The 26,327-nt window shown below is 40.3% G+C and overlaps 1 protein-coding gene across 1 annotated transcript; it reads right to left on the bottom strand.

The window, feature by feature from the left end:
* Positions 1-6,656: 6,656 nt before the first annotated feature.
* RNF219 (ring finger protein 219) lies at positions 6,657-21,641 on the bottom strand (the record flags this gene model as incomplete). Its single annotated transcript, XM_010012760.1, has 5 exons — positions 6,657-8,300; positions 15,871-15,959; positions 18,523-18,771; positions 20,424-20,515; positions 21,506-21,641. Coding segments are annotated over 5 exons (2,070 nt in total), but the record flags the coding sequence as incomplete, so codon positions are not given.
* Between the last annotated feature and the right edge of the window lie 4,686 nt (positions 21,642-26,327).

Raw genomic sequence — 26,327 nt, 5'->3', positions numbered from 1 at the left:
CAGCTTGCGATGTGTATCCTGCTGGATTCTCCACGATTTCACACATAAGGGGTGAAGCAATCCCGTCTGCTGGAGAGACACACACTGCCAGGTGCTCCTTGCCCCTTCATTAAAATCCACCGGGCGCCATCACCCAACTTTTCCCTCTGTCTGATCTTACAGAGGTGCAGAGAGAAAAGTGGAGGACAAAAGGATTTTGGTCTGATGCTTATCAAGCCCAAGAGGAGAAACATTCCTTTGCAGTCCTGGGGACACATCTATATGTCTGTCTGTCTGTCTATCTGGGTAGCGCTAACTTTAAAGCAACGCTTAAGGTTACATCCCTGTTCGATGTTGCCCTGACGCAGGTCTCGGCCCCGCGGCACCCTCCACTCCCTCGGCCCCACAGAGTGCAACCGGGGGGGTCCCCGGGGCTCACTGTGGACCAGCTCCCCTTGTCGCCAGCCCGCGGCAGCCCATTTCCCCCCTCACACACAGTCGGCTCCCCAGGAAGACGGCTTGAGTCAGGCTCAGCACCGCACGGGCCTGGTAATAGATTTTATCTTAATGTTCGCTGTTATTTCTATTCCTCGTGGGTACGTCCAGCCTCATGAATACTGATGGCAATAAACTCGCAGGCTTTGAGGAACGAGTTCATTGGTGGTACGACCATGCTGCAGCCCTATTTTTATGGCCCAAGATGCTCGATAAAGCGAGGGAGGCATATATATACATATAACGCATTTACTTGTCTCCCGTAGTTTTCTCAAGCTTGAAATGCAAGAAAGAAATAGGCAGATTTCCTTAATTGACTGAACTGCCTATCTCGAGAAAGTAATAAAGTAACCCCTTATTCCCACAGTGAAATGGTTTATAAATTAATTACTGTAACCCATTGTATTTGATTTCTCTTTTTAGGATTCCCCAAAGATGAATATACTAAAGCTTGGGATATAAAGCATTAACGTCTGAGCATAGTTTGCTATATAGCCCGAGTTTAAATAAAAAGTTAATGTGGATCCTGTAGAACCACTCGCTCTAAACCTTCTGGGTATTTTTATTTCACTAAACGTTAGCTTTACATTTTTTAGTCGCGGTATTTGCCCTACCCCTGAGTGTCAGTGGGAGCGCTGAGAGAAAACCCACAGTACGTGTGTTATTTGGTGAAATTCAGAGGAAGTCAATATCCCATTTAGTGTAGAAGCTATTTGCCCTTTAGATGATAAAAATCAACCTTTAGAAGAAAAAAAACCAACACCCACAACACAACCCCCAACCTTCGGGTGAATGCACAAAAAAGTATTTCCATGTCCTAATGAGGACTTTCCTTACATCAGCAAAGACTTGCTAATTACTGATGTACAAGCCGCAATAATTGCTTTCGCAGCCAAAGTGTAGAATGTTGTCATATTAAAAATTGAAACGCTTGATGGTGATGGAGGTCCCAAGGTAGTTCACAACGTCCCGTTTCGGGAAAGTGCGGAGACCGGCGGAGCCAGGCGTCCGGGATTAAATACTGCAGGTCTCTTGCTAGTCAAGTTCCTCGCTCTTTCCTTTCAGCGATGCGGAGGGATTAAGCCGCACAGCGAGAAGCCCCGCCAGCAAAACCCCTCCCGGACCATGCTCACTTTCCACACCGGCTCCGTAGGCAAAGCCGCTGTAGCTTCCCCCCCGCACCCGCGGTCTCTCCCGCTCCCGGGACTCCGAATTTCGGGGCGAAGTGGCTGAAACACGGTGCCTTCATCCCCTCCGGGACACCGGGGGTCGGCAACCGAGTCCCACCGCGCTCCGGGATCCGCTCGGCTACCGAAACCGGGAGCGAAGCCCCCTCCCCCGCTCCGCGAATCAAAGCACCTTCCGAGGGGCTGGGAAGTAGTTGCCTTGTCATGTAACACATTGCCCTGATTTATTATAAAATTTTAACGAAATCATGCATATTTCAACAGCCTTTAATCACTGCATGAAAATTTAATTCATGAACTGTAGCGCGTTTAAATAAATGAAGTGTTAATTCATTAGGATTAATTAATTTGTTAAAGGATTGTGTGCAAGGTTAAGGTGGAAGAAAAACTCTTTGTTAGTTTCGCGTCTTAATCACCAGGTTTTGTTAACAGGGAAGTGTGGGGAGGGACGGGACACACCCGCCCGAGGGTCTGCGTGGGGAGGGGGGGCCCGAGGAGGGGCAGCGCCGGGGACCAAGCCTGCTCCCACTAAGGACCGGAACATCTGCCTCCCACCGCCTGTTTTGCCCTAGCTGAGGTCGGGTCGCCGTGCCTGGGCCGGTTAATTAACCTAATCCCAGTCGAGTGGGCAGAGGAGAGTGCCGGCGAGCCCCAGGTGGGAGGGGACGGTGACAGGCACATCCCCTTCGCCACACTCCAGGCAGGGGAAAAAGACTCCACGCCGCTTCCCCTGGCTGAGAGGCAGCACGAACGCTTCCTTTTCCCGAATTTGGAGACAGTTCTATAGGTCAGCCGGGATACCCACCCCCCATCCCCCATACTGTTTCCATTCAGGTCTGGATCACCTGGCCAGTCCCCGGGCTTCAAGTGGACGGTGACCTGAGAGAGGGACAGGGACCTCTTTCATCCCTGCCAGTCCCCAGGCTTCTCTGGCACATTTCACCTGCTTGAAACTAGCACTTGATGACCTGATGAGCATCAGGTCCGAGCAGTAGCTGATGGATTCTGACATTGTCCACTGAGCTTCCTTGAAAGAGAGCAGACAGCACCCATGCAGCCTGTCAGAGCATTGGAGACATTTTCTACTGAGAAAAGCTGAAAACAACATCAGGAATGACAAACTTCATTTGTTTTTCACCCCAGTTTCATCCTCCCCTACATTCACAACTGTCGAAGCACGGGCAAACTCCCTCCTACGCCAGCTGCGCATTTCCCTTCATTCTTCAGCTAAAGAAGATGGCTTTCCCAGCTAGAACTATAGGGACATGGAGGCAACAGCTCAGTGCTGGGCCACGAAGACAGGACAGACAGGCCACCCCTTCAGGCTGTGGGTCTGCTGCAGAGAGAGACTGCTGCAAGGGACCAAGGAGCAGGAAGGGCCAGACTGGGACGAGCAGACAGAGGGGATCGTGTATCATCTCTGACTGTGGGTGATCCTTGGAATAACCATGAACCCCCACATCAAGTTACTTTGGAGCTGCTTTTTCTCACATCCAAACCTGGGAAGGGAGAAGGGAGAAGCCTCAATCTGTTTCTATGGGACAGTCCTATGCCAAAAGCAGCAAGGAAGAAGTATCAGCTTCACTGTTTGTGAGGCATTTACCATAACCACAGTGCAGAAGAGGTGTGTAAAGACTTTTTTCAAGCCTACTGGTGCTGGGAGTCAGATGCAGGACTTTGATACTGTGCAAGAATTAGGATCAGACTTGGCTGATTTAAACTGCATTTGAATCACATTTGGTGAAGAACAGTTGTAAAATGAAGAAGGGGAAAAGAAGTGAGACGCAAGTTATCACATCTTATATTGCATATATAAGCTATGCACTGTTTCCCTTGCCCCCTTTTTAAAGGCACTTTAAAAAGAGACAATAAAGCACATTCAAAACCAAACACAGCCCCAAGTCAGCACCTGGTGCTGGTGGGTAGAGCTGTTCCAGCAGCTTTTCACCTGGGGAAGCAATAGTGAGCACAACTGGATCTCACCAGGCCTCCAGGGCATCGCAGAGGAGCAGGTCACCTTCCCAAGTGTGTGTAGGTAAAACTGATGATAACAAAATGAAAAGCTGACTTTTGCCTTCTTGCTCTTGTATAACCCAATAGATTTCACCTGCCACAAACTGTGGCTGGTAGCAATCTCCCTCTCTTGTGTCACCTACACTCCTGGAAAGCATTTCCCTGTGTTAAAATCTGAAGGTTGCCTTGTATTTAGTACAGTGTTATTAGAGGAGGTAAAAATTTATGAGCCATTAAATGCCATTAGACATCATAGATCTGTACATCACTTTGAAACATCTATTGTCTTAATCAAAATTCTAATAGTTAAGTTTTAGATCTTGTGCATTCCCATTCTACATTACTTCATAACCAGGTAACTGTCATAAAAAATTAACAGCAGTGAACTCTCGCTTAGGCTCTTTTATTCAGAGAGCCTGGTAAGCACGGTAAGAAATTAAGCAGCCTGGAGAACTGAAAACCCACCTATAGCAAACAAACATAATTGAAGAAACCCTACTCATTACATATAGCTTGAATTTTTTGAGATGCTATTGCACCAATTAGTCTGTCAAGCTTTAAGCCTAAAGAGATACATTGTACATTAATCAAATAAAATGTGGAATTTAGAGTGTGGTAGTTGTTTTAAATGCACTCAATTAAAAAAAAAACCAGAACCCCAAAATAACCACCAAAACCAAACCCCAGACAAACAAAACAAGACCAAGATACCAGAATTCCAATCTGCTTCAGCTTTACAACTCATGAAACATAAAATGCTCCTACTTACAGCACTGGATGTGATCACAATCTGCTTATGGTACCTGCAGCTGGGATCTGAGAGTAAGAGAGTTTGAAAATCACGTAATTATGGATAACTATGACAATGTTCTTGCCACAAGGAAGTTACGTTTGTGGTCCCACAACCCTTCCAAGTGAAAAGCCAGTACTTGGCCTGAAACACTTTGTTCTCTGTTCCCGCTTGAGAATAAGGTAGGAAGTTTATGACCTTGATCTTCAGTTTCTTTTAACCTTAAGCTCAGTTCTTCTATCCATTCAAGTCACATGACACATAAGGTCAAAACACATTCTGAAGAGCAAGCCCGTTCCAAAGGACTGGAAAGTAGTATGGAAATAACCCCCAGCGTTTTCCTTTATTCTGGTTTGATTTCAGGTACCAGTTGCATTCATGCTTCCATCACTGAAAATGATTTGTGCATCAGAAGTATACTGGAGTATAAAATGAAGCCCATAAACGCACCTCCAACCCCACAACGAAACAAAGCAACCTTTGTGCTTACTTGCTATTTGTGACTGCTTTGCAATACAAAGGTGTTTTAAGAAAGTATTAGAGAGGTACTTCGAGAACCTCTTGCCTCTTCTTCTGAAGAGTTCAAACAAGGCAGCATTTTTTGACTTGTGACTTTTGACTTATTAGTAAAACTAATTATCAAGTTAATCAAAGCCAGTAGCAGCCCATGCCCAGATAGTTCTGCTATCTCCCTAATTTCTGAAAAATACATTAATATGGGACAACTAGATTTTTCTGTAAAGATTAAAATTCAGGTGGTATACTGAAGGCAGTACATGAAGGCACAATGCCATCCTTTCTATCACCAGAAAAAGGTCCTTGCATGTATGGCTTGAATGATGATCTTTCAGTAAAGCTGTTTCTCAAAAAAGTCCCAGCTTAGAATGAACACACCAATCACACAGATGTCTGCCCACAGTACAAGGTGAAATCTAGTTCTTCAAACCGCTTACATGACTTCACTTTACAAAAGATGAGCCAGTCTATCGAGGTTTCCCAAGTGGCTATCACTCTTTTCCAAGGGACACAAAGCAGCATATGGATTTTTCATATCATAGGTATTGATGAAGCAAGGATGTCTGTTTCTAAGAAATGCCATCAGAGGCCTATATAGAAAGAAAAACACACATCTTGCAATTAAATATGCCCTTAAAAAAACCTTAAACACAATAATGCAAAGAAACCAATTTTGCTCTGCTGCTTAATTAGGTCTCCTGCCTGTAGTAGGCCATCACATTATGTTGACCTATGCAATACTTTATGGAAGAGTCACCTCCAAAGAGGCCGAAAGCCATTTCCATCAACTGTATCGATGCTGACACCGGAATGATAATGTCTAACAAGGAGGAGGAAAGGAGATTTGATTTTTTCTTGTGAATAAGCTCACATTTGTGTTTTACAAAACTTACCTAGTTTCCAAACGACACAAAAAAAAAAAAAAAGAAAAAAAAGAAAAAAGGTAAAAAGTCTCCCCATTCTTTTTTTCCTAATTCAATATTTGAGGCAACATCAAGGATTACAGTGCTTATAACATGTTTTATTCAATTCACATAGAAAAGCATGCAGTATTAATGTAAAATGGTACAGTATTAATGTAAAATGTTCAGTGCACATTAGGTAAACAAGTCATTAGCATACAAACCCATTTTTATGGTCTATACAGGCATATGGAGCACATTTAGAATAACAATGCTTTTTGGGAACTAAATTAAAAATTGTGCTTAACTTCAAAAGATACAAGCTGTGTTTGCAGTGTTCATGAACAGATGTTTTCTAACCGAAGTGCTGTAACCCTGAAAAGAAAGAGGCTGCTACCTTACACCCACATAAACCCAGGAGTTTCTGTACAGTATACAGTGCTATGAAACAGTCCAAGCAGCAACATTCCCTCTGAGAGGCGAGTTTTATGGCAAAAGTGACATTGTTTTATAGCAATTTCATGAATCCATAGGATATATAGCCAGTAGCTGCCTTACACACACAACACAATCTTTAGGAATGGGAAACGTAACCTTTAAAACAAATTCTTACAGAAATGATTTGACAAGATCACTTGCAACTGTCCTGCTCAAGAGAGCCATTAGCTGTGTCCACAATCGGAAGATGATGTAATATGAAAACTTAAAATCCAAAACCCCATCCCCAAGTAAATAAAACGCCCAGCCAAAGAAAAGAATCTGGAATGGTTCTTGCCTAGGAAAAAGCTTGTAATGGGCAAGGGACTGTTCAGTTTTCACACAGATTGGATTGCATGGAAGTCATTAAGTTCACCTGTAAATATTAAACATTGGCAGGTTGATGACTTTGAGTCAAGTTCAATTTCCAAGCAGTGTTAGTTTTTGGTGGTTTTTGATGGACTAGCACTGGAAAGGCTGCTTTGAATTTTCCTCTTGGTTGACTGACTGACATTTTTATTTTTCCTTTCAGCTACAAAGGAAGACACCCAAGGAGGATTAAGTTGACTGTGCAGGTCAGATGGCATCTTTAAAAAGCAGGAACCGAACTTTTGTTCCTCAAACAACCTTTGTGAGTTACTGAATAGTGAACTCTGGGAAAAGTCTCTTTGAAATGAACAGTTTGGAGGTTTGACATCACTAGCCACTGCGTTTTGGCCTGTGAACAGTGGAAAGTGGTCATTCATATCTAGCTCAGATGGGGAGAGCATGGAAAACACAGCACGTTTCCAGCCAGTTCTGTCAACTGCTGGATCGCTTGTCTCTGGACACTTCATACTCTGTTCCTCATTCATCTCTTCCAGTTTCTTCTCAGTTCCATTCAGAAGCTTAGAGCACTCTGTTGACTTTGAAGAGTTATCAAGATCGGAGGACTTGAAATTATAGCATGGACTCTTGCTGTTGTCTGACTCAGACATCATTGAGTCCAACTCTGAAATTTTATCGAGGTAGGCAGCATCCATAGATGCCTCACTGGAGGTTCTTGTGCGATTCATTTCAGAAGAGCAGAGGGTATGCAACCTCTTAGGTAAGCAAGAATTTATTTTATCACTGGACTTTCCTGATGTCTCATCTGACTGACCAGCTACTGAATTTTGCTCTGACTCATCAAAATCTAAGTTCTCAGCAAAATTTGTGGGGCAGGTCCCCCAAAACCCTGATTTTCCTGTAGTAAAACAGTTAAGCTTCTTTTCGCTATTACAGCTGCTTGTGCTGTGTTCAGGAGAATCTTTGCTGCAATCATCTGCAGTATCACAAAACTCTTCAAATTTCAGTTTTCTCAGGAATACTGCTGGTTTCCTCGCATTTTCTTTTCCATCAGGAGTGTTCAATTGAAGGCGACTGAGAGACAGAAAAGGAGTGCACGGTGGTGGAAGATCGTAAAGTTCTTCATCCTTATATGGGGTACATTCCTCAATTTTATTCCACTGCTCTTCTAAGCAGGCATCCATATTTGCAGTGTTTTCATCCAGGAGAACCCCATGACACCCTGGAAATAGTTTTTTCTTTGAGGCACACTGGGTATTTGAGCCATTTGAACCCTCTTGACTAGAAGAGCTTGAACTAGTTTCACCACTTGTCAGCTGTTCAAGACTGTCAGGACTTTGATTGGTAGTCAAAGATTTTTTTTCCTCAACTTGGGCTTTCAAACATGTTGCATCTTCACTGCTCTCAGCTCCTTTAGCATCTGTGGAAAGTGCTCTCTCACTAACAGCGCTCACTGTCTGGGATCCTTTGGCTGCATTTTTCAGCTGTAAAAGCTGACACTCAATTTCTTCTATGTATTTATCACTTCTTTCCAGTGCCTTTTTTAGACGGTTCATTTCACGTTCACTTTGTTCTACTTTGGACTGAAGTGCAGCTATTGTAAACCTACCAAACCTGAAAGAAATAAAAAAGAAAGAAAATATTAAGCTGGAAAAAGACATCTTCATGGTGCTTTGCAAGCTCATTTAAAGAAAGAACAAAGCTATCAATCACTGTGTTAATTTGAAAACAAAAGTCAAAACTTTTCTCTGCTAGTTATGAAGAAAAAAAATACTAAAATCATCATATATAATGTACAGGTGGAGGTGAACACCTGAAAAGTCAAAATTAAACTATTAGTGGTAGTAAGGCAATAACAAGCACATTACCCTTCAAGGGGCTGGTTCTATCAATTCAATTCAAATATGCATGAAGAATTATCCCCTAAAACAATGACGAAGATTTATGATAACATTTGAACAGTGGTCCACATCTTGAAATATTTACATTCAATCATTTTCCTACAGTACAGCCGTGTTTTACAATACATTCCTTACACAATGTCACCTTGTCAAATATAAAATGCCAATATGAAATTCAGAAACTGCAATAGTCCTTTGATGTGGTTTAAATACTTACATAGACCATTTCAATTATATTCCTGTTAGATATACAGCTTTTCCTCAGCCATCATGTGGATGGTACTTCCACTTGCTTCAGACTTGTTTTTTGAGCTTTACAACTGCAACAATCTAATTTCTTGACTCCAATACAAAAAAACCTGCCACTTGTGGTTTGTGAAACTTGTGAGTTCGTGATGCTTCCAGCTTCAGCACATTTTCAACTGCCAAGATATGGACTTGCCTTCCCCAAATCCTTCACCAGCTTTCAAGATGACCTTCCCCAGAGGGCAGGTGAAGGTTTCAGCTATATGCCCTGACTAATTCTAACCTGTCACTGACAGGTGGGCACCAGGGAATTCCCTGCTCCACCTGAGGCTTTCAATTTACTGAGAGAAAAAACAATTAAAGTTCTGGTATTATTAGGAAGGAGGGAAGGACCTGCAGCCACCCTACAACTCTGACATGTAAAGTTTTATATCACAAAGAAAAGAAGTGACAATTCTTTATGCGGGCTTACACTAACCTCCACTTTCAGCTCCATGTTACAGTGTGAGTTTATAATTCACTCTTCCAGCACAAACACTGCCTGGAATTTCTACTCCGTTTCTTTGTCTATCTCTCCTTCAGAGTCACAGGGAACTCCCAATCCATTTGCCCCATTCATTCCCCAAACCTCTTCACAAAATGCTCTCACTGCAACCCTTAAGCCTTTGCTGCAGTGAGGTCTGAAGGTGTCGTATCTGTGGCCTATGACTATGCTGGCAAAATATCCATGAATCTATGCAGGCATTTCCAGCAATGAATCAAAATGTATTTTGTTTCTGTATTTTGTTTGCTTCTGAGCCCAAAGCAGTAGGAAACTGCTCTATGCTGATAATTACAACAATTAAGGAGGCAGTCAGGGAAAGGAGTAAAGGGTATCACAAGTCCCAGACAAACTGGGCACATGCGACATATTTCACCATTCAACTGTTTCCGCATATTGAAAAGACTTTCAAGAGTGGTGGGTAAGATTCACACAACAGTCTAAGTCATTTCTTTCACAGCACTGCTATTAGACCACTTTTTAAATCAGATCAGCATATGCTTCACACAGTTTTGGTGTGTGCCACTCACTGCCTTGGAGACATGGAATGGCAAGGTACAAGTTTTGTATTTAGAATAGGAATGTTCACTTGGTAAGATTCTTCTTCCCCTAAAAGAAGCTGGCTGAATTGGAACTCTGTCAAGGTAAGGATCTCCCCACCTCTGCATTACCTCTACCCAATTACTTTTGTCTTCATAAAAATGAATACAAACCATTTTTCATTTGCTCACTCTATGGGTAACAAGTTTTCTCAACTTATTATAGCAGTTTCTCCATTTCTGGTTTGCATGCAAGAGGGAAATGGGATAAAAAGTGCACAGGACTTCCTCCCTCTCCCCCATGAAAATAGACAAAAGCAGAATCACAGACAGCTCACGAATGCAAATATATTTTCAGGGGAAGTGAGTTACAATGGAATAAGCATCCTCACATACAACACATTTTGGCTTATTCCCTCCTTCAGCAAAAGGAACTCAGGTTTTGGTTTAAGATAGTGAAGGAGCCTCTGTAGCATAGCAAGGCACAAGCAAAACAGTTCCTACTTCCTAGGGTAATCTGTAAGTATTTCTGTAACAGGCCTGTTCACACAGCCTCAAAGGAAGAAACCCTACAGTGCTTAATAAAGGACATAAAGATGATACAAAAATACAGTTCAGCTTAATAACCAAGTGAGGGATGGGGGAAAATGCTTATGTAAAATAAGCAAGATTTTCTGGAGTCTGCTCTGACAGACACTTTGACATAAAAATTAAACATGTTTACATTTATATGCATACCTGGCAATTCCTTTTTAATGGAAGAATGGTGTAATATGTTTATTTAATGCAAATAGCATTAGTGACAGCCTCAGATTTGCTTATGAGGAAGAAGCACTGTATTCTCAAGTGCAACTTTTATAACAAGTGTCCTCAGGTTAAAAAAAATACAGTATGTTGTTCAAAGCCAAAAGGCATCACTAATATGTTAATTGTTGCAGAGGGATGTGCTGGGAATTTTGGTTTTCAGAAATGGAGCATATGACATACTGCTTACAAACAGTAACCTCTACAGTTAAGTACCAGAACAGTAGTGGCTTTCTATTCCTCCTTTGAGACTTGCATGCATTTATTTCCCAACTTTTCAACGACATGGATACTTAAGACAGCCGTATTACAGTGCACATATTTAAACCAATTACTCCAGACCAGAGGACGACATAGGTGTCTTAGTGACTGATCTGGCAGGTCAGCAGAGTGCTTAAGAGACATACATATTTTGGTTACAGAAGCCAGAACCTTCCTCATCTCTCCAAACCAAACCAGTTCCAAGAGATTTCCTCTTCTTTTCCCCACAGATGTACAGGGAGCTCTGCCATAGCCAAAAAGTTATGGTCTGATGACAACAATAATATAATGCAGTACCGTTACAGGAGAATAAATTAAAGTTTGACCTCACATTCTAGTTAGATTATTTTCCCCCAAAGTATATGTAACACTTCACACTTGGTAACAAGTTGATAGATTCTTCAGGAGAAGTTAAGGTATTCAGTATACACGTGGTAAAAAACACTTTTCGTATCCTCATGCCTGGATAATGTCTTTTGAGTGTTAGGGGTTTTGTTCTTTAGTTGTATCACTTAAACAATGAGTTTGTATCTCACTGCATTTGTTTCAAGTACATCTTTTCCACAGAAAACTGAAAGCTTTTCCATAGAAAGTAGTGGTCACTCATAAGTGAATAGAAAGACATTTCAGGTGGGATTTGGTCCTTCAACACAAACACCTAGTGACATTTTAGATAGCCTAAGGACTTTTACATTACTGCTGGCCTCCAGCTATCACTCAGTAATGGAATTTGGTTCCACTGAAAAAGTGGTTCTGGGTGTAGCCTACTACTGCTTTCCATCCTAAGTTAGCAGACTAAGTTGCCTGACAGAAGAAAGTGTAGAATGGCTTCTTCTTGAAAGAAGAAGAAAGACTTGTTATAGCTATTTTTTTTAAGCTTGTAAAACAAGTTACTTGCTATAGCTACTTTTTTAAGCTTGTCAAAGAACAAGTTATTTTCAATGTAAGCAAATGCTGGCCAGTAAATCCCTTTTATCACACAGTTCACAGAGTACAAACTAATCTGAAGATGCATGGCCTTCCTCGTGAAATCTCTCCTCAGCATCAGGGAAATCCAATTCCTTCAAATTACATGAGTAAGTCTAAGTTTTACTGTTTGTTGGATAACTACAGAACAGCAGGATTTGAACAGAAGAGCCAAGTCAGGTACATTCTTTGTATGAGCATTTCCTTTCAGGTAGAGAATTGGGTGAATTCAGACAAATATGCAAAGCTGCTCAAAACTTTTTAATATCTTTCAGTGAAGCTGCACTGGTCTTCCACATAAGAAAGCCAAATAATATATATCCAAGATTGGTGAATAGTATAGGACAGAAAGGATTACTTCAGAATTACTAAGAAAAACCCCCACCAAAACAAACAAACCAAACCACCAGAACACCCACAAAACCAGTGAGTGTGATCTGAATGTCCTTACCCACCCGCTTAAGGTTTAGCTCTTCATGTCTGGAATGGGTGCTTCCTCATTTATATTTAATATTTTAATGTTATGGATTTAATGTTATAACTCAAGAATCTAAAGCTGTTTTGAAGGCTACTGTACAGCATTTTCTCCTATTTACTTTTAAGGCCACACTGCAGCTGGCCTTTGAAAATAGCCACTCCTCTGGGATAGCAAGCTTGTGAGGAGGTAAGAAAGTAGCCCAGGTTTCTATCAGGGAAGACAGTAGCATTTTTATCACCTGCACCTGGGACACTGATTACTAGAAGTCTGTTTTCAGACTCACTGAAATGCAGATTGAATCAAGTAGTCTGGCATGAGTGGAAATATTCTAGTTAGATAAAAATTGAATGTTGTGCAGAATGACCTGAAAAGTCAGCAGCCTTACATTTCAGTGTGCAGGTATCTGAAGTCACATATCTAGACAAGATAAACAGTAAATCTGAAGAAGGGGGAAAAAACCCCACCCCCAAAACAACAACAACAAAAAACTCACAAAACCAGAAAAAAGAGATAACACAACTATTTTCTGCATGTTACACATAGTTTTTCATACTGGGATTTTAATTGGCAGACGAAATTAAATATTTAGGGAAAAGACTCCTAGGAAGCCTAGAAGTCTGGTTCAAGCTAATTTGAATCTAACCATTCATAAAATACACTATACCCCGGAGTAGATGGACTTGCTGGTTATTTTCCTTCAGGTAAAAAGCAAACAGCCCTTTGCCAAAAATGCTTTTAGATCCATGCTTTTAGATCCATTGTGCCTTGCCAATAGACCTAAGAGTTTTCTATTTTAAGCAGAGCTGGAAGTAATAAGGCTTTATCATCCTCTAAAACTTAAGTTTTAGAAGTTTTCCTGTTCTGCATCTGGAAAACGGAAGTCACTGAAAATTTCTCAGGAGAAAGGGCAAAGAAAGAGCAACCAATAACCTCCAAACAGTAAGTAAGTCTGGTTTTCTGGAGAAATGGGAGACTAATGCAGGTCATTGGTAAGAATCAGAGCAAGAAACTTACCCCTATTTGCTTTTCAGACCTATGTCCCAGCTACATAATGGTATGGTATTCTGGTGAAGGTCTACTCTTAAAAATGTTTCAGAAAGAAAAGAAAGAAAAAAATCTAATCAATCAGCAGCATCAACTAAAAAATTGTGTAAAAATCTCTGACATGGCTGCAATGTCAATTTTATTGACAATACATGACATTTTCCAGCAGGTTTTAATGGATATGAACAAAGAAAAATAACTCAAGACTAAGATAAAAGGAAAATGCTTTATTGACCACTGAAGAAGGGCAATTATATTTTTCCTATGATGTCAGAAGTAGAGTTTGTGTTACAATGGGATCATTCACCTGCCATCAGCATGGCCTCTGCTGTAAAGAGAAGTCTACTAAAATAATTTAGGTTGTGATACTTAGCTTCAGTGTCATTATGCACAAAATGAACTACATTTGGGGTAAGAGAACTGAATACTGACAAAACCTTTCAACAATAATCTGATACAAGTTTTAGTTACCCAGCCAGTTGTTTAAGCATGAACCTATACCTGAAAATCTGAAGCTGAGAAACATACAACAGATGAAAAAATGGTAGTGACACTAAATTACAAAGATCCAATTCCGTAGCTATTTAAAACTGCACTAGAGAGCAGTTCAGAAACTCTTCCCAAAAATTACCTTCTGAACAATTCTGAATAAAAGTACACTGAAACAACTGTACTGGCAAATCAATGTACCTGCACAGAAAAGTTTAATTATAGTGACACTGTCACGTTATGATGCTTATGGCTTCAATTTTGATTTCATAAGCAAGGTAAGAAAACATTTATTGCAACCCCTGTTCAAAGTGTGAAGCCTACTTGAAAGACCTTTTAGGTATTATCAAAGTTTGTCATCAGAACTGGAAGAACATTTAAAAAATGTCTTGATACTAGGTCTGGTCTAGATATTGGCCAGATTGATGACTACAAGGATGAAAGTTGATTTATAAAATCTCCTAACAACACTAGGATTGCAGAGACTTCCTACCACCTGATGGACATGACTGGAATTCAGAAGAATTGTTTTGACATGTGCATCAAAACTGTCCAATTTCTAACATTTGCTGTATTTGTGCTTCTAAAAAACAAAGTGACTGGCTAGTGTTTTAGGCCATACTGGCAAAAGATGGAAAAATAATCAGCTTGCAACAAAACTAGTTCTTCACACCCTCTCCCCTCTGATATCTAATTTTTCTGAACAACAGGATAGTAAATTTAGAAGAAACAAAATTCTCCCCACTGGGGAGTTTACCTGACATCAGTAAAGTAAAAATCAAGTTAGATTACCTGGTCTCTTCTTTTCTAGGATGTATTTTGTTACATCTATTTACTTTTCAAGTTTGCCATCCTTGCCAACTCACTCCTGAATCTTATGGAAAAAGCCATTCCGTGCCATTAACGCCCTTTCCATTACAAAGACCTTAAATAGGGCTCTATCTCCCTTATTAGAGTTCTTCAGGGCAGAATGTACTTTTATGCATTCAATAGCATAGCAAAGGATCATGCATCTTCTTCCCTGTGATCTCAAATGACAAGCAGTCTGCCAAGCAAGCTCTCTATAAGGATGAATTTCATCTTCCAGCAAGTGAGTTGTGAACTAGAACAAAATCCAGAGAGCTCTCTTCTGACATTACACAGGTACCCCCAACCCCCTTCCTCAAAAGCACTGTATAAACCTTTGGCCAATGCTGCTCTTAGCTAAGTTCTAAACCAATGAGAGAAGAAAAGGTAGAAAACCAGAGAAAGAAAGGAACACAACTTAAAAACATGAACATGTTGCTTCACAAAGTACTTCCAAAGTACAGCAAAGTTTCTGCTTTTTGAGGTTGTTGTCACTGACGTTTTAACTGTTTAAGAGTGTTAAACACAGGCGTCCACTCTGGGAATGATGTTCTCATGCTGCAGAAGCTCGATTCTACATATCTTGCCCAGACACAAACCTACCAGGGAAATCCCTAGAACAGGGAGCTTAAGTCCACAGAACAAACCCTGAAGGCAGCAAAAGGAAGAACAAACCAAAACTGAACACAAATAACCAGAACATCTGCACTTAGTTACAGACCTTCTACTTTGACCTTACACTACATTAAGAAATACCCCAAAACCAAAAATAACTGTAGAATTCGACTAATAAATCCAGTCCTTCAATATTGGCCAGATAACGCAAGGAATAACACTCGTAGTCATGCCATACTCCTTCACGATAGACTTGCTGCTACTCTGTAAGTTGCATCTGTTATCCACTTGCTGCTATTCTGTGAGTTACATTTATCACCCACGTCTACGAGGGTAAAAATTCCAAAATCCACATATGCAACGCCATGTACACCACCACGGTTTTAGGTTAAAGGCCTACAACAGTTAAACAGTCTATAAATAAAATATGGTAGCTTTTAAAATATTCACATACTTTTGGGGTGATCTATTATCAACTTCAGCTTTCAGTCGCAAATTCTCTCTCAAAAGGCTACTGTTTTCCGTGCTCAGTTTCTTATTTGCCTAAGGAAAAGAAAAGGAAAAAGAATAAGTATACAGTAAACCAGAAATTACTTCTAATATTTATAGGACAAGCTGTTTGTCCTTTTTAAAAGGACAGAACTAGAAATGTGAAGGCAGGAAACAGCCTTCAGACAGGGACACCACTTAAAAATCATCATGGGAAATGGCTTGCAAAACTGAATAGTGAACAGACATTTTTTATTTATATTCCCAAAATACATTGCAAGTGTCCTATCTAGGGAAATAAACACAGCTATGTTAGTTAGCACTGAAAGTCATTAAGGAGATGTACTAATGGCAATTCCATGTTGTTTTTGACACGTGACTAAATATGTTCAGTACATTAACATTACAATGTGCAGGTATCAGCAAAACTAATGTTGAACAGCTTCCCCCATTCCAAATTAGAGTAAGATTACTTTGTGGTTTTTTGGCTTGTTTTTAAAGCATAGTTATCCTGCAGATGTAAATCCATTACGACAAGCTATTTGCAGTCTTTCTTCACTTTCTTCCAGGATGTTGTGATTAAGACTCCTGATACACAACCCTTCTTACCCCTTGAATTGAGGTCAATTCCTTCTTCTCAGTTCAGCAGACACCCTTAACAAGACACTTCATATAAACAGAAGTTTTCTTGCCTCTGTGTTACAGAACAATCAATGCCACTATCCTAACAAGTAGAAAATACTCTGCAATTCATAGTTGGCTCAACCTCTGTATGCTGAAAACAGCATCACCAGTCCAGGACTTGTAATTCACAGCCTCAATTAGATGTCACTTACACTGCACAATGAAAGCATGATCTAGAGTTAGCTATGAAGAAGGAGCCATGCAACTGGGCTCAGGAGTGAAATGTACTTCTTCAGAAGCATCAGACAGCGCAAGAAGAAAGGCAGAAAACCTTACAATGCTTATACAGATATCCCCTCTCCAGGTGAGGCGAAGAGAGTGAGGAGAGTAGGCGGAATGGAGCAGGAAAAAAAAAAACCAAAAACGAACCCAAAACAAAACACCACCATCCTCAACACCGCAATATTCCTAGGGGCAGGAAGAGTAAATAGAAACTTCTGGTAAAGAAGGAATGGGAAGGGTGAGCCCAGGGGTTGAGTGCCTGACATGTCAACCATTTGGTATTTAAAAAAAGCACAAAAAATTATCCTGAAAGCAATGAGTAATAATCCAGGATACCTCAGTTCCAAAAGAGCATGAAACCATTTGATAGCATGGACAAGACCTTTCTCTCTTTCCAGAGACACTGTTTCCCCAGCATCACAATCTAACAGAAAATTGCATGACTTGCATAGAATTCGTGGGTAGGGCATCCACCTGGCACATGACAAGGCAGGATTGAACCTCTTCGGTGTCCTTCTTCCCGAGAGTGCTCTACCCTCCAAACCTGTAACCTGCAACGGATCCCCACTTGCAGCACAACATCTAGTTCAAAGAGTTCATGTAACTCCATTATTTATGAGTGTACTTTGTCTAGTATTTCTACTACTGGGTTCGTATCACCACTTCCATGCTTGTTACGACTCCACTCAGTAATAATGCCTACTTTGGGAGTCTCTGCTCTAGGACATTAAATGATAAAGGTGACTGCTATTTCTTGACTCAGTCTGGTTTTAGACCCTGTCTCACTGGGAAGATATGGGTGATTGAAGCTCCTGGATCATGTACTTTATGGGATAAGGTTTCTAGTTCCAGGTTGAGCGTATATGGGAAAGAGGTCTCATTCTTGTGACTGAACAGCTCTTGCTTTTCAGAGTCCTCCAACACATAATGCTTCAGTTTTGCAGGAGGCAACTCAGGACTGTTAACAGAAGAAATAAAAAAAGCATTCTGAACAAATGCAAGTCCAGTTCTTTCCATCTTGCCTTTCAAGTTAATCTTGAAATGTCACTCATCTTCAATGTTTGAGCTGATCCTTCTTGTGACCACAGGTAGATTTTGCAAGGTATTTTTGTTTAGATGTATTTTTACATGACTATCTCCTGCATCAATCCTTCTGCAGTATCAGGTTTTCTCCTATATTACATCCAAGATGTATAAAAAAGCCGCAGGTTTCCAGTAAAGGATCTTCTGGTCATAAAATGCTGAAGCTTGTCTATTTTCGGTCAAAGGGTCAAGTTACTCTGTCTCAGCAAATTGCACCAAAAATATTGGCTAGCAGGGAGGGCAATAGTGCAAAATCTGCCTCAGCCAACTGTACTGTGTTTGGCCACTGAATGTTGTAAAATAGATATATTATATAGATTATTGCAAGCCTGAAAAATCTGGTCATCAATACTGGTGACAAGTGCTACTATAATCCAATTACCCAGCCACAGAGTGACAGAGGAGTTGAAGAAGAGTCACATACAAGACTCACTAGAAGAAGCAATAACATCTGACACTTGTGAAGGCTTTATGGAAATACTATGATACACCAATAGTCACTGCAATTCAATTTTTAACTCTTTCTTTTGGATCTATGACGTACCCAAAGGTCATGATAGTTCTCACTCCTGTTTAAGTAGCACAAAATAGTTATACTACAAGGCAGCTGAAGAAATATATTTATTACCTCCTTTAGCTTTTCCATGTTATCCATCACTTTTTCATACATATCACTGGCAGCTTTCAGCTTTTTGCTCCATTCCTCTGGGATTTCTGGGCCACTGGTACTTGCTTCATTTGATGACTGGCTAGTTTCCTCATTTTGGCAAGACAAAGCTGATGCCATAGGATCCAGAAGAGATTTCAGCTGTGTCTGTAAACTGAGATTTTTACCTCTCAGATCTTCCACTTCTTTTTGCAGGGATTCTATTTCATCCTAAAGGTGTCAGAAATTCACAGGAATTAAAATAATGCGTGAGATTAATTAAATAATGCTGTCAAGTTCCCACAGCACTTCAGAAACATGGGTTCTGGCAAGCCCAGATGCATGCCTTCACTTACACATATATCTAAGTATGTTTATGTATTGTGCTCTAGGCAGGATTTTAATCAACCTGCACACTCAAGCACAGTGAAGGCTTTAGTGAAGGGAATCCCTTGACTACATAAAGGGCCCTGAACAAACCGGCGGGCAGACCAAAAGCTTCAAAGCATTCAGCAACATGAATCTATTATTAGGGCACTCTGTGGGAGGATTTCCTGTATTAAGAGTGTTCTTAAGGTCGTTGTCTGCTGACTCATTTGCTGTTATTTGAGGATATTTCTCATATCATTCTGAAACATCACATGTTTAGATGCTGAAAGCCTCAAGATTCAAAATGGACAGAACATTGTCTGGAAAAGGCTGTTCCAGCTATGCTAAAGTAGTAACATCTTAGGAAAGACTCTCAAAATGCAAAGAACAAAGCTCTTAGCCATATCGTTCTGAAGCCACAGAGAAGCACAAACTTTCAAAAGCCTGTTGTTAAAGGGATAAAAGAATGAATTTACCCTGAAAATATGTCTTCTACACTGTTCACCAACTTAAATATTTAAGTTGTGCAAGGTCAGATTACTAAAGGAGGCCATAGACAGCGTTTACATTAATCGCAGGCATATTTGCATGAACAACCAGGATTTCCCACCACCATTACCACCAGCAGGACAACAATCATTTTAAATTTAGAGTTTTTGAAGAGATTTATGTTATCCTATGCTTATCTGTGTGATTTTGGAGTTGATTCAGTAGAAAGACATGAAAACTCCTTTTCCTGACTCCTCCTTTCATAGAGGATGAAAGAAGCTGAGCCATAGGCAATCTTGTCATAAAAGACAGTCCTTACTTCCCCAGTGTTCAGGATATACACAGTGTCCATTTCCTTTCTCCCATTCTTCTCCCTGAGATAGGTTTCCTTACAAAATATAGGATGTCTTCACATTGCTGCTACTAAGGAAACAACAGATGAAAAAACAAACTAAACATGTTCCTTATTAACACCTTTTCACCTTGTTTCTAAGAGAATATTTTTTCTATCAGGAGAGTGGAGATAAACTTTCAAGCACTCACTTCAGGAAACAAAAAAGCAACAATGATAAAAATTAACCTATGCCAGAAGGTTACAGTGGGCAATATTCTTTAAGAAGGAATTTAGTATCCCTGAGCAACAGGGAATTACTTCAAGAAATGTCTGCATTTGTATCGAAGACTAAACAAAAAGCTCCCAACGCCAAATCTGCATAAAGAAAACCATCCCATACTACCTGGGGGTGGAATTTCCACAAAACTGTATCGTTGGCTGTGCCTGGCTACCTATAGCATGTAAAGAATAACATCATGTCTGCAGCCAGACCACTTCAAGCACCAGCAAATGCTCTCTCATAACCTTAGCCAGAAGCCAGGATTTTAATGCAGTCGAGTTTCATGTAATTCCAGTATAAACTTTTACTCAAATTAAAAACAACGGGACTCAAAGCAAAAGGACCAGTTGTATGCAGTAATTTAACAGCTGCAGTTCATCTGGAAAGTCACAACACTCCCCATGTCCTTACCTCATATTCTTTGTGGAGCAATTCAAGCCTTGTTTTACGTAGGTGTTTTCTGACTGTCGGGCTAAAGATAGGATCACTTTCACTTGTTCCTCCTAAAGCAGCAAAGGATGAAAGAAACACTAGTATTGCTTATTTTTCAGTTAATTCAATACTAGGGATCCACATTATACCACTTTCCATATTATCAACTACAAATACAGGTAACATTGGACCAATCTACAACCATGGAAGATTTAAAGTAATTTCATTTTCAGAACAGGTTAAATGGGAGTATCTACTAGCGATGTTTGGAAGTCAAAACCCTGCCTCATGCAGACAACTTTTGAATTTTTTAACTTTGTATTTTCCTTGACAGAATCCTGTCTTATTAAAGACCATCTATTAAAACAGAGCTAAGAGGGAGGAGTGGGATGGGGAAATCAAGCATATATTTAATTAGTTCAAGACAGAGTGAGTTTCTAAAGTGAGGCTGTTCATACATATTTTTGTCTCAGAACCAAATAACAGCGCTGACATTTTATGCCAAATAAAGATCACAATATTTCCTAGCTCTGATGAAGTTCAGGTCTTCAGTCAGGTGTTGCAGCTTTGTCTAATTTCTGGGCTAAGAGACATTTTCTCAAAAATAAAGCACAAGGGAGGAAATGCTGAACAAAAAATAAAGAAAAAAAGAAAAAAAGAAAAAAAGACCGTATACTCAAGACTCTGGATTTAAGTACACTATTTCTCCGCTAAATGCTATTCTCCTAGGTCAACAGGTTGCAAAGCATAGGTAGAGTACTTCAAGCATGAGGTGTGGGGGGTGGTTTTTTTTTTTTCACTGTCTGACCAAGATTTAAAAATCAATCATCAAAGCCATGGGGCAGTTGATGCCTTCGAATTATCTAGCCATTAATATACACGTCATCTTTGGAATTTTTACCTTGCAGCTATTATGTATGCTTCTGGAAAGATTTCAAGTCAGTAGATGCTTGTAAAAAACACACAGAGGAAAAAGAAAATACCCAGGTATCTTTGGACTCAGAAGAATCTCCTCCAGCAGTAAATACCAGAAAGTTATTTCCAAGCCTAGTCATCCTTACCTATAATTTCCTTGCAAGGATTTTCAGGTGTGATGGGAATCCTGCAAGCTGGGCACTGATTATTGTTCTTCAGCCACACTTCAATACAAATAGAACAGAATACATGGCTGTTGACACAGATGACTGGGTGACGCACCTTTTGGTATTAAGGGGGAAAAAAAATGAAAACAAACAGAAAGACACTATGAATACTTTAGAACTCTTTCAGAAAACAGAATATGAAAATATACCTCTCCATCACTCAGTCAAGGTCTGGTCTTGTAGGAAAGCAACACTTGTTTTATAGGGCTAGGTAGGATTGACCTCCTGACTCAGAACACCAAACTTCCCTACTATTGAAGGCACCAAAGGTTTAACAGTTTTTGCAAAACTAAGGTCTTTGATTCCAAGAGCTCATTAATATGCAGTGTGACAGGCACCCTCCCTTCACTCCACAATCTCCAGGAACTGCAGCCAACCACTCTAGGGAAATGCATTTGCCTCCCGAGGTAGAAGGAGAGCAAAAGGCATGCATTAACCAATTTCCAAAAGTGAGGCAAAGAGGGATTGCTCCTGGCAACAACCAGCGCCTTGACTTGGAAGAGGTGTCACTGAAACATATAGTATTACAGATTAGCCTGCACATAATCAGCTTCATGGAAATCAGCTTTAAAAAGGGTAAGGGCCAAAACCACAGAGCAGAAACATGAACCAGCAATCACTAATTCAAGCCTCTTGCTAGATATGCATTGCTACTAAATAAGTCATTACCCAAGAACGGGGCAGCTAACTGAAGAATTAAATATTCCAATCAGACACAGATCCTTTCCAAGAAGCTTTCCCTCCCCTTTCCTTCCAAAACAGAAGGGTAAACAAACTTTTAGAAAATATTAATGACAATGCATTGTTCTCTCTTGTCATTTAACTATAAACGCTCTTTGAAAGGAAGTCTGCATACAGGGACCAAATATGATACAGAGGATAAAAGACTTTCTATCTGTGCTTTATTGCAGCTTCTGTTACAGCTTACTGTAATACACACTCTCCAATCTCTTAAGACTTATTAACATTAGTATCTATGTTAGGGGTCTTAGAAATAATTATTTGGTTTTCTGCCACTCCGTCTTTGTCTAAGAATCGTGTTCTGAGACACAGAAGTATCAGTTTTTATTAGATTCTACTGTGTTGCATTTAAAGCCCAAGTTCAAGAGAATCCTTTCAATTTTAAAAGTGCTCATCATACCCAAGATCTTCCACTTTCTTTCTATTAGTAAAGCAGTCAAACTAAAAAGGAAAAATAAAATGCTGGCAGGAAGAAGCAAGCAACTGGAAAGGACAGACAATAACCACTTGGGAAAACAGATTAGATGTGTCCTGTAGTAATCATACCCATATCATCAGGGTTGCACAAGTTAAAACCCAACCATTTTACCACTGAAACACACATGGATCTGAATCAAGGCCCAGATCTACCAGCTTGTTCTCCAATTTACTATTTATGCCTCTGTCTCATTACACAATTCACAGTGTTTTTAAAACCTCCCATATAACAGTCCTGGGAGCCAAAGGGTTTGTCTGTACACAAACAGAAACTCAAGTTACCAAAGGTGTGAATAGAGGGAGACTAAGCAATTTCTCCAAGTGCCTGCATACTTTCACCGCTAATTAAGGAGGCTTTCTTTGCGATTAATGCAAGCATTAGCACACCAATGCTTTGCAAACATATAAATATTACTATTTAAATTATATATATAATAAAATCTTGTTATTTACTGCTTTTCTTTACCAGAAAAGAGTATTCTCTAGCTTTCCCACCAGCAGCTAGAAGGAAAAAAGCCCCAACTTTTACCCTAGCTATACTTCTTTCTGACTCAGAAGCAGCCTGGGAATAGTTATATGGATGGCGACGATAGGACACAGAGCAAAATAATGTAAAATAATCCAAACAGGAAAAGACATTTCAGGAGTGCAGGTCTCCTCCCTGGGGAGCAAGACCCTCAATTACCCCAAAACTGACACAGAAGCACACCTCTTGCAAGTGAATGATTACTCCGTATCACTAGCAAAACAGTAAGTCACATTTATTACTCTCCAGGGTACAGTGCTTCTGATTTACACACCTTTACAAGTTTCATTTCAGGGCTGAGGTTTATACTTTTGTTGTCTCAGGACCCACACAAAGCAAACCGCACAGCAACAGCAGAAGCTGCGATTGAAATGTCACACAATGGCTGAGGGTGCTCCTGCCCTTCACTGAGTCCCTGAGCCACCAACTGTGACAAGCCCAGGGGGTGGAAGATTGCGACATACTCATTACTAAAAAAGCATTTCACTTGAATTACAGCACAGTTTCAGTTCCTTTATCAACCATAATGTCTAGAAAGACTCCAGCTTACTTGAGAAGTTTTGATCAGCTAGGTGGTTTTGAGCTATTTCCTAATATACCCCCTCCGCGCCCCAAGCAATTCCTATGCAGATCAAAATCAAATCCTATATGCATCTATGTTGCTTTGAAGGCACTTCTGGACCTTCAAGCAGCATTAATGGAGGAGCAGGTGCATGTTCAAGCAGGCACACTGGTATCGGTGAACGCATCCGCAGACATTCTAAGGCGTTTCAACACACACAAAATTGTGTGCTGGAGCCCAAGCAAACTGTCAACACTAAAACCAACAGAAAAGACCTTCAGTCATCCTAGGAAGAGTGAACCTAACAGCCTGATGCACGTGGCTTCTGATCTGCTTGCTAATTATGAATACAGATACTATAGAAGATAGCCCAGACTGTGTTAAAAGAACATTCAGGTAACAAACATGAAATTTATCGAGGCAATTAACTCTGATTATAAATGGTTATTTGCACATGTTGGCAATATACTTTACAACACTGCTTACACTAATAAAACGGGCTAACACTCCCCCCTCCCTCCCAAGATTTCTGCTTCATTAAAAACAATGAGTGATTGACATTATTGAATGTCTCTCTTCAATCTCTCTTTTTATCCCCTTACCATTAAGAACAGTGAATAGTTCCTATTTTGCAGTCAGTTCTTTGCAAATTTTGCAGAAATAGCAAGAAGTACATTTTGACTCTTCATCAGGGACTGGAGCAACAGGACAAGGGGTAATGGGTTTAAATTTAAACAGAGGAAGTTCAGCTTAGATACAAGGAAGAAGTTCTTTACTGTGAGGGTAGTGAGGCACTGGCGCAGGTTGCTCAAAGTGGTAAATGCTCCATTCCTGGCAGTGTTCAAGGCCAGGCTGGACGACATGGGCAAGGTTGAGGTGTCCCTGCCCACGGCAGGGGAGTTGGAACTAGATTATCTTAAGGTCCTTTCCAACCCAAACCATTCTATGATTCTAAGACTCTAGGGTGGGCCTCCTACTCAATTTGAAGCCTGTGCTACAAATCACACAAATATTAGAATATGTCAACTCTCCACAACACTTTCTGCTCGCCCTACAAGACAGGACAAAGCCAGCAAGATTTTTCCCTTAATTTAAACTAAATAAATTTTTTTTTCTCTAACCTTACTCTTGAGAAGAGCTTTCTCTCATGAGGTTTTTCAATGAAGTTCCAAACTAGAGAAAAAGACACATATTAAAAGAACCCAACAGCCAGAGCTGTCAATTTTGGCAAAATTTAAACAACTTAAGTATCTAAAAAGGAAAGCATTCAAATACTTTACCACAGATATCACCAGCAGATTCACTTACATCATGTTAATATACTACCTTAGTACAAGATACCAAATAAGTAAAGCATGGAAATCTCTTCCAGTACAAATTTAGCAACACCTATTCCTGGCCAACTCCAGAAGATAAGTGGAAGTGTGAAACAGTGGCTTGAAATAACCCAGTGGCCTTATAGCAAAATATGAGTGAATACCTAAGGAATCTATCAAATGTTTAGATTAGAAAGTCACTAGGATTAGATTCAAACAGCAAATGCATTGTCAGTATGATTTTGCTCTCCCCTTTCTCAAGAGTATCCACTCTGTATTACAGATACAGTAAATTTGTGTTCTCTCCCCTTTTTCATTAAGCAGAAAAGGACAGGTAACAGGACCACGGCCTGGAAGTCTTCCTCAGCTTTCACAGGAAAGCCATAAAATGACCGAACATGGTAAATCCTTCTCAGAGTTAAGACAGCTGAGAAAAGGGAGATGTCCAATGACTTATACTACCAGCACTACACATACTATATGTATCAAATGTGTCCATTCTTTTGTTATCTTTCCACCAGAAAAGGTCTGGGAGTAAAGGCCATGTGAGACAGAATGTAACCGGACAGTAAATGCCAGAATACAAACATAAAAAGGGTATTTCTTCCCTTGTAATCACTGTTGTGGTTTAAGAGGTTTGTTTTGAAAAAAAAACACAACAACCAAAAAAAAAAACAAACCAAAAAACAAAACAACCCCTCAAAAAAACCCAACGACTAGTGTGGAATGAGCAAAGAATTTGAGAAGCAATTAGTGACAGCTATGAAATTAGCCCTGGGGCTTTTAGAGATTAACAAACTAATAAGAGCCCTCCACTTCCCAAGGGAGAAGAGAAAGGGGCCGAGAAAGGGTCAGAAAGAGGAAACGGAAACTTTCTCCAGACTGTTGCAGTTTTGCTTAATGCTTTTTAAACCCACTTGGTCACACATCTCCTCTCTTTGTTCCACTTGTCCTCCACCACACAGCACCACGCTCCAGCACAAACACACGTAGCATTTTAAAAGATTATCCTACTGACACCGGAACTAAAAAAAACCCACCCCAAAACCTTGACCCTAGAGCCATGCACCCACGTTTCGGCACGGAGGGAACTTCGCGGCCCCTAGCCCCTTCTTAAGC

The sequence above is a fragment of the Nestor notabilis genome, unplaced genomic scaffold (genome assembly GCF_000696875.1).
Source record: "Nestor notabilis isolate BGI_N333 unplaced genomic scaffold, ASM69687v1 scaffold30024, whole genome shotgun sequence".
NCBI lineage: Eukaryota > Metazoa > Chordata > Aves > Psittaciformes > Psittacidae > Nestor > Nestor notabilis.
The sequence above is the reverse complement of the archived record's forward strand: the minus strand, read 5'-3'. Positions and strand labels throughout refer to the sequence as shown.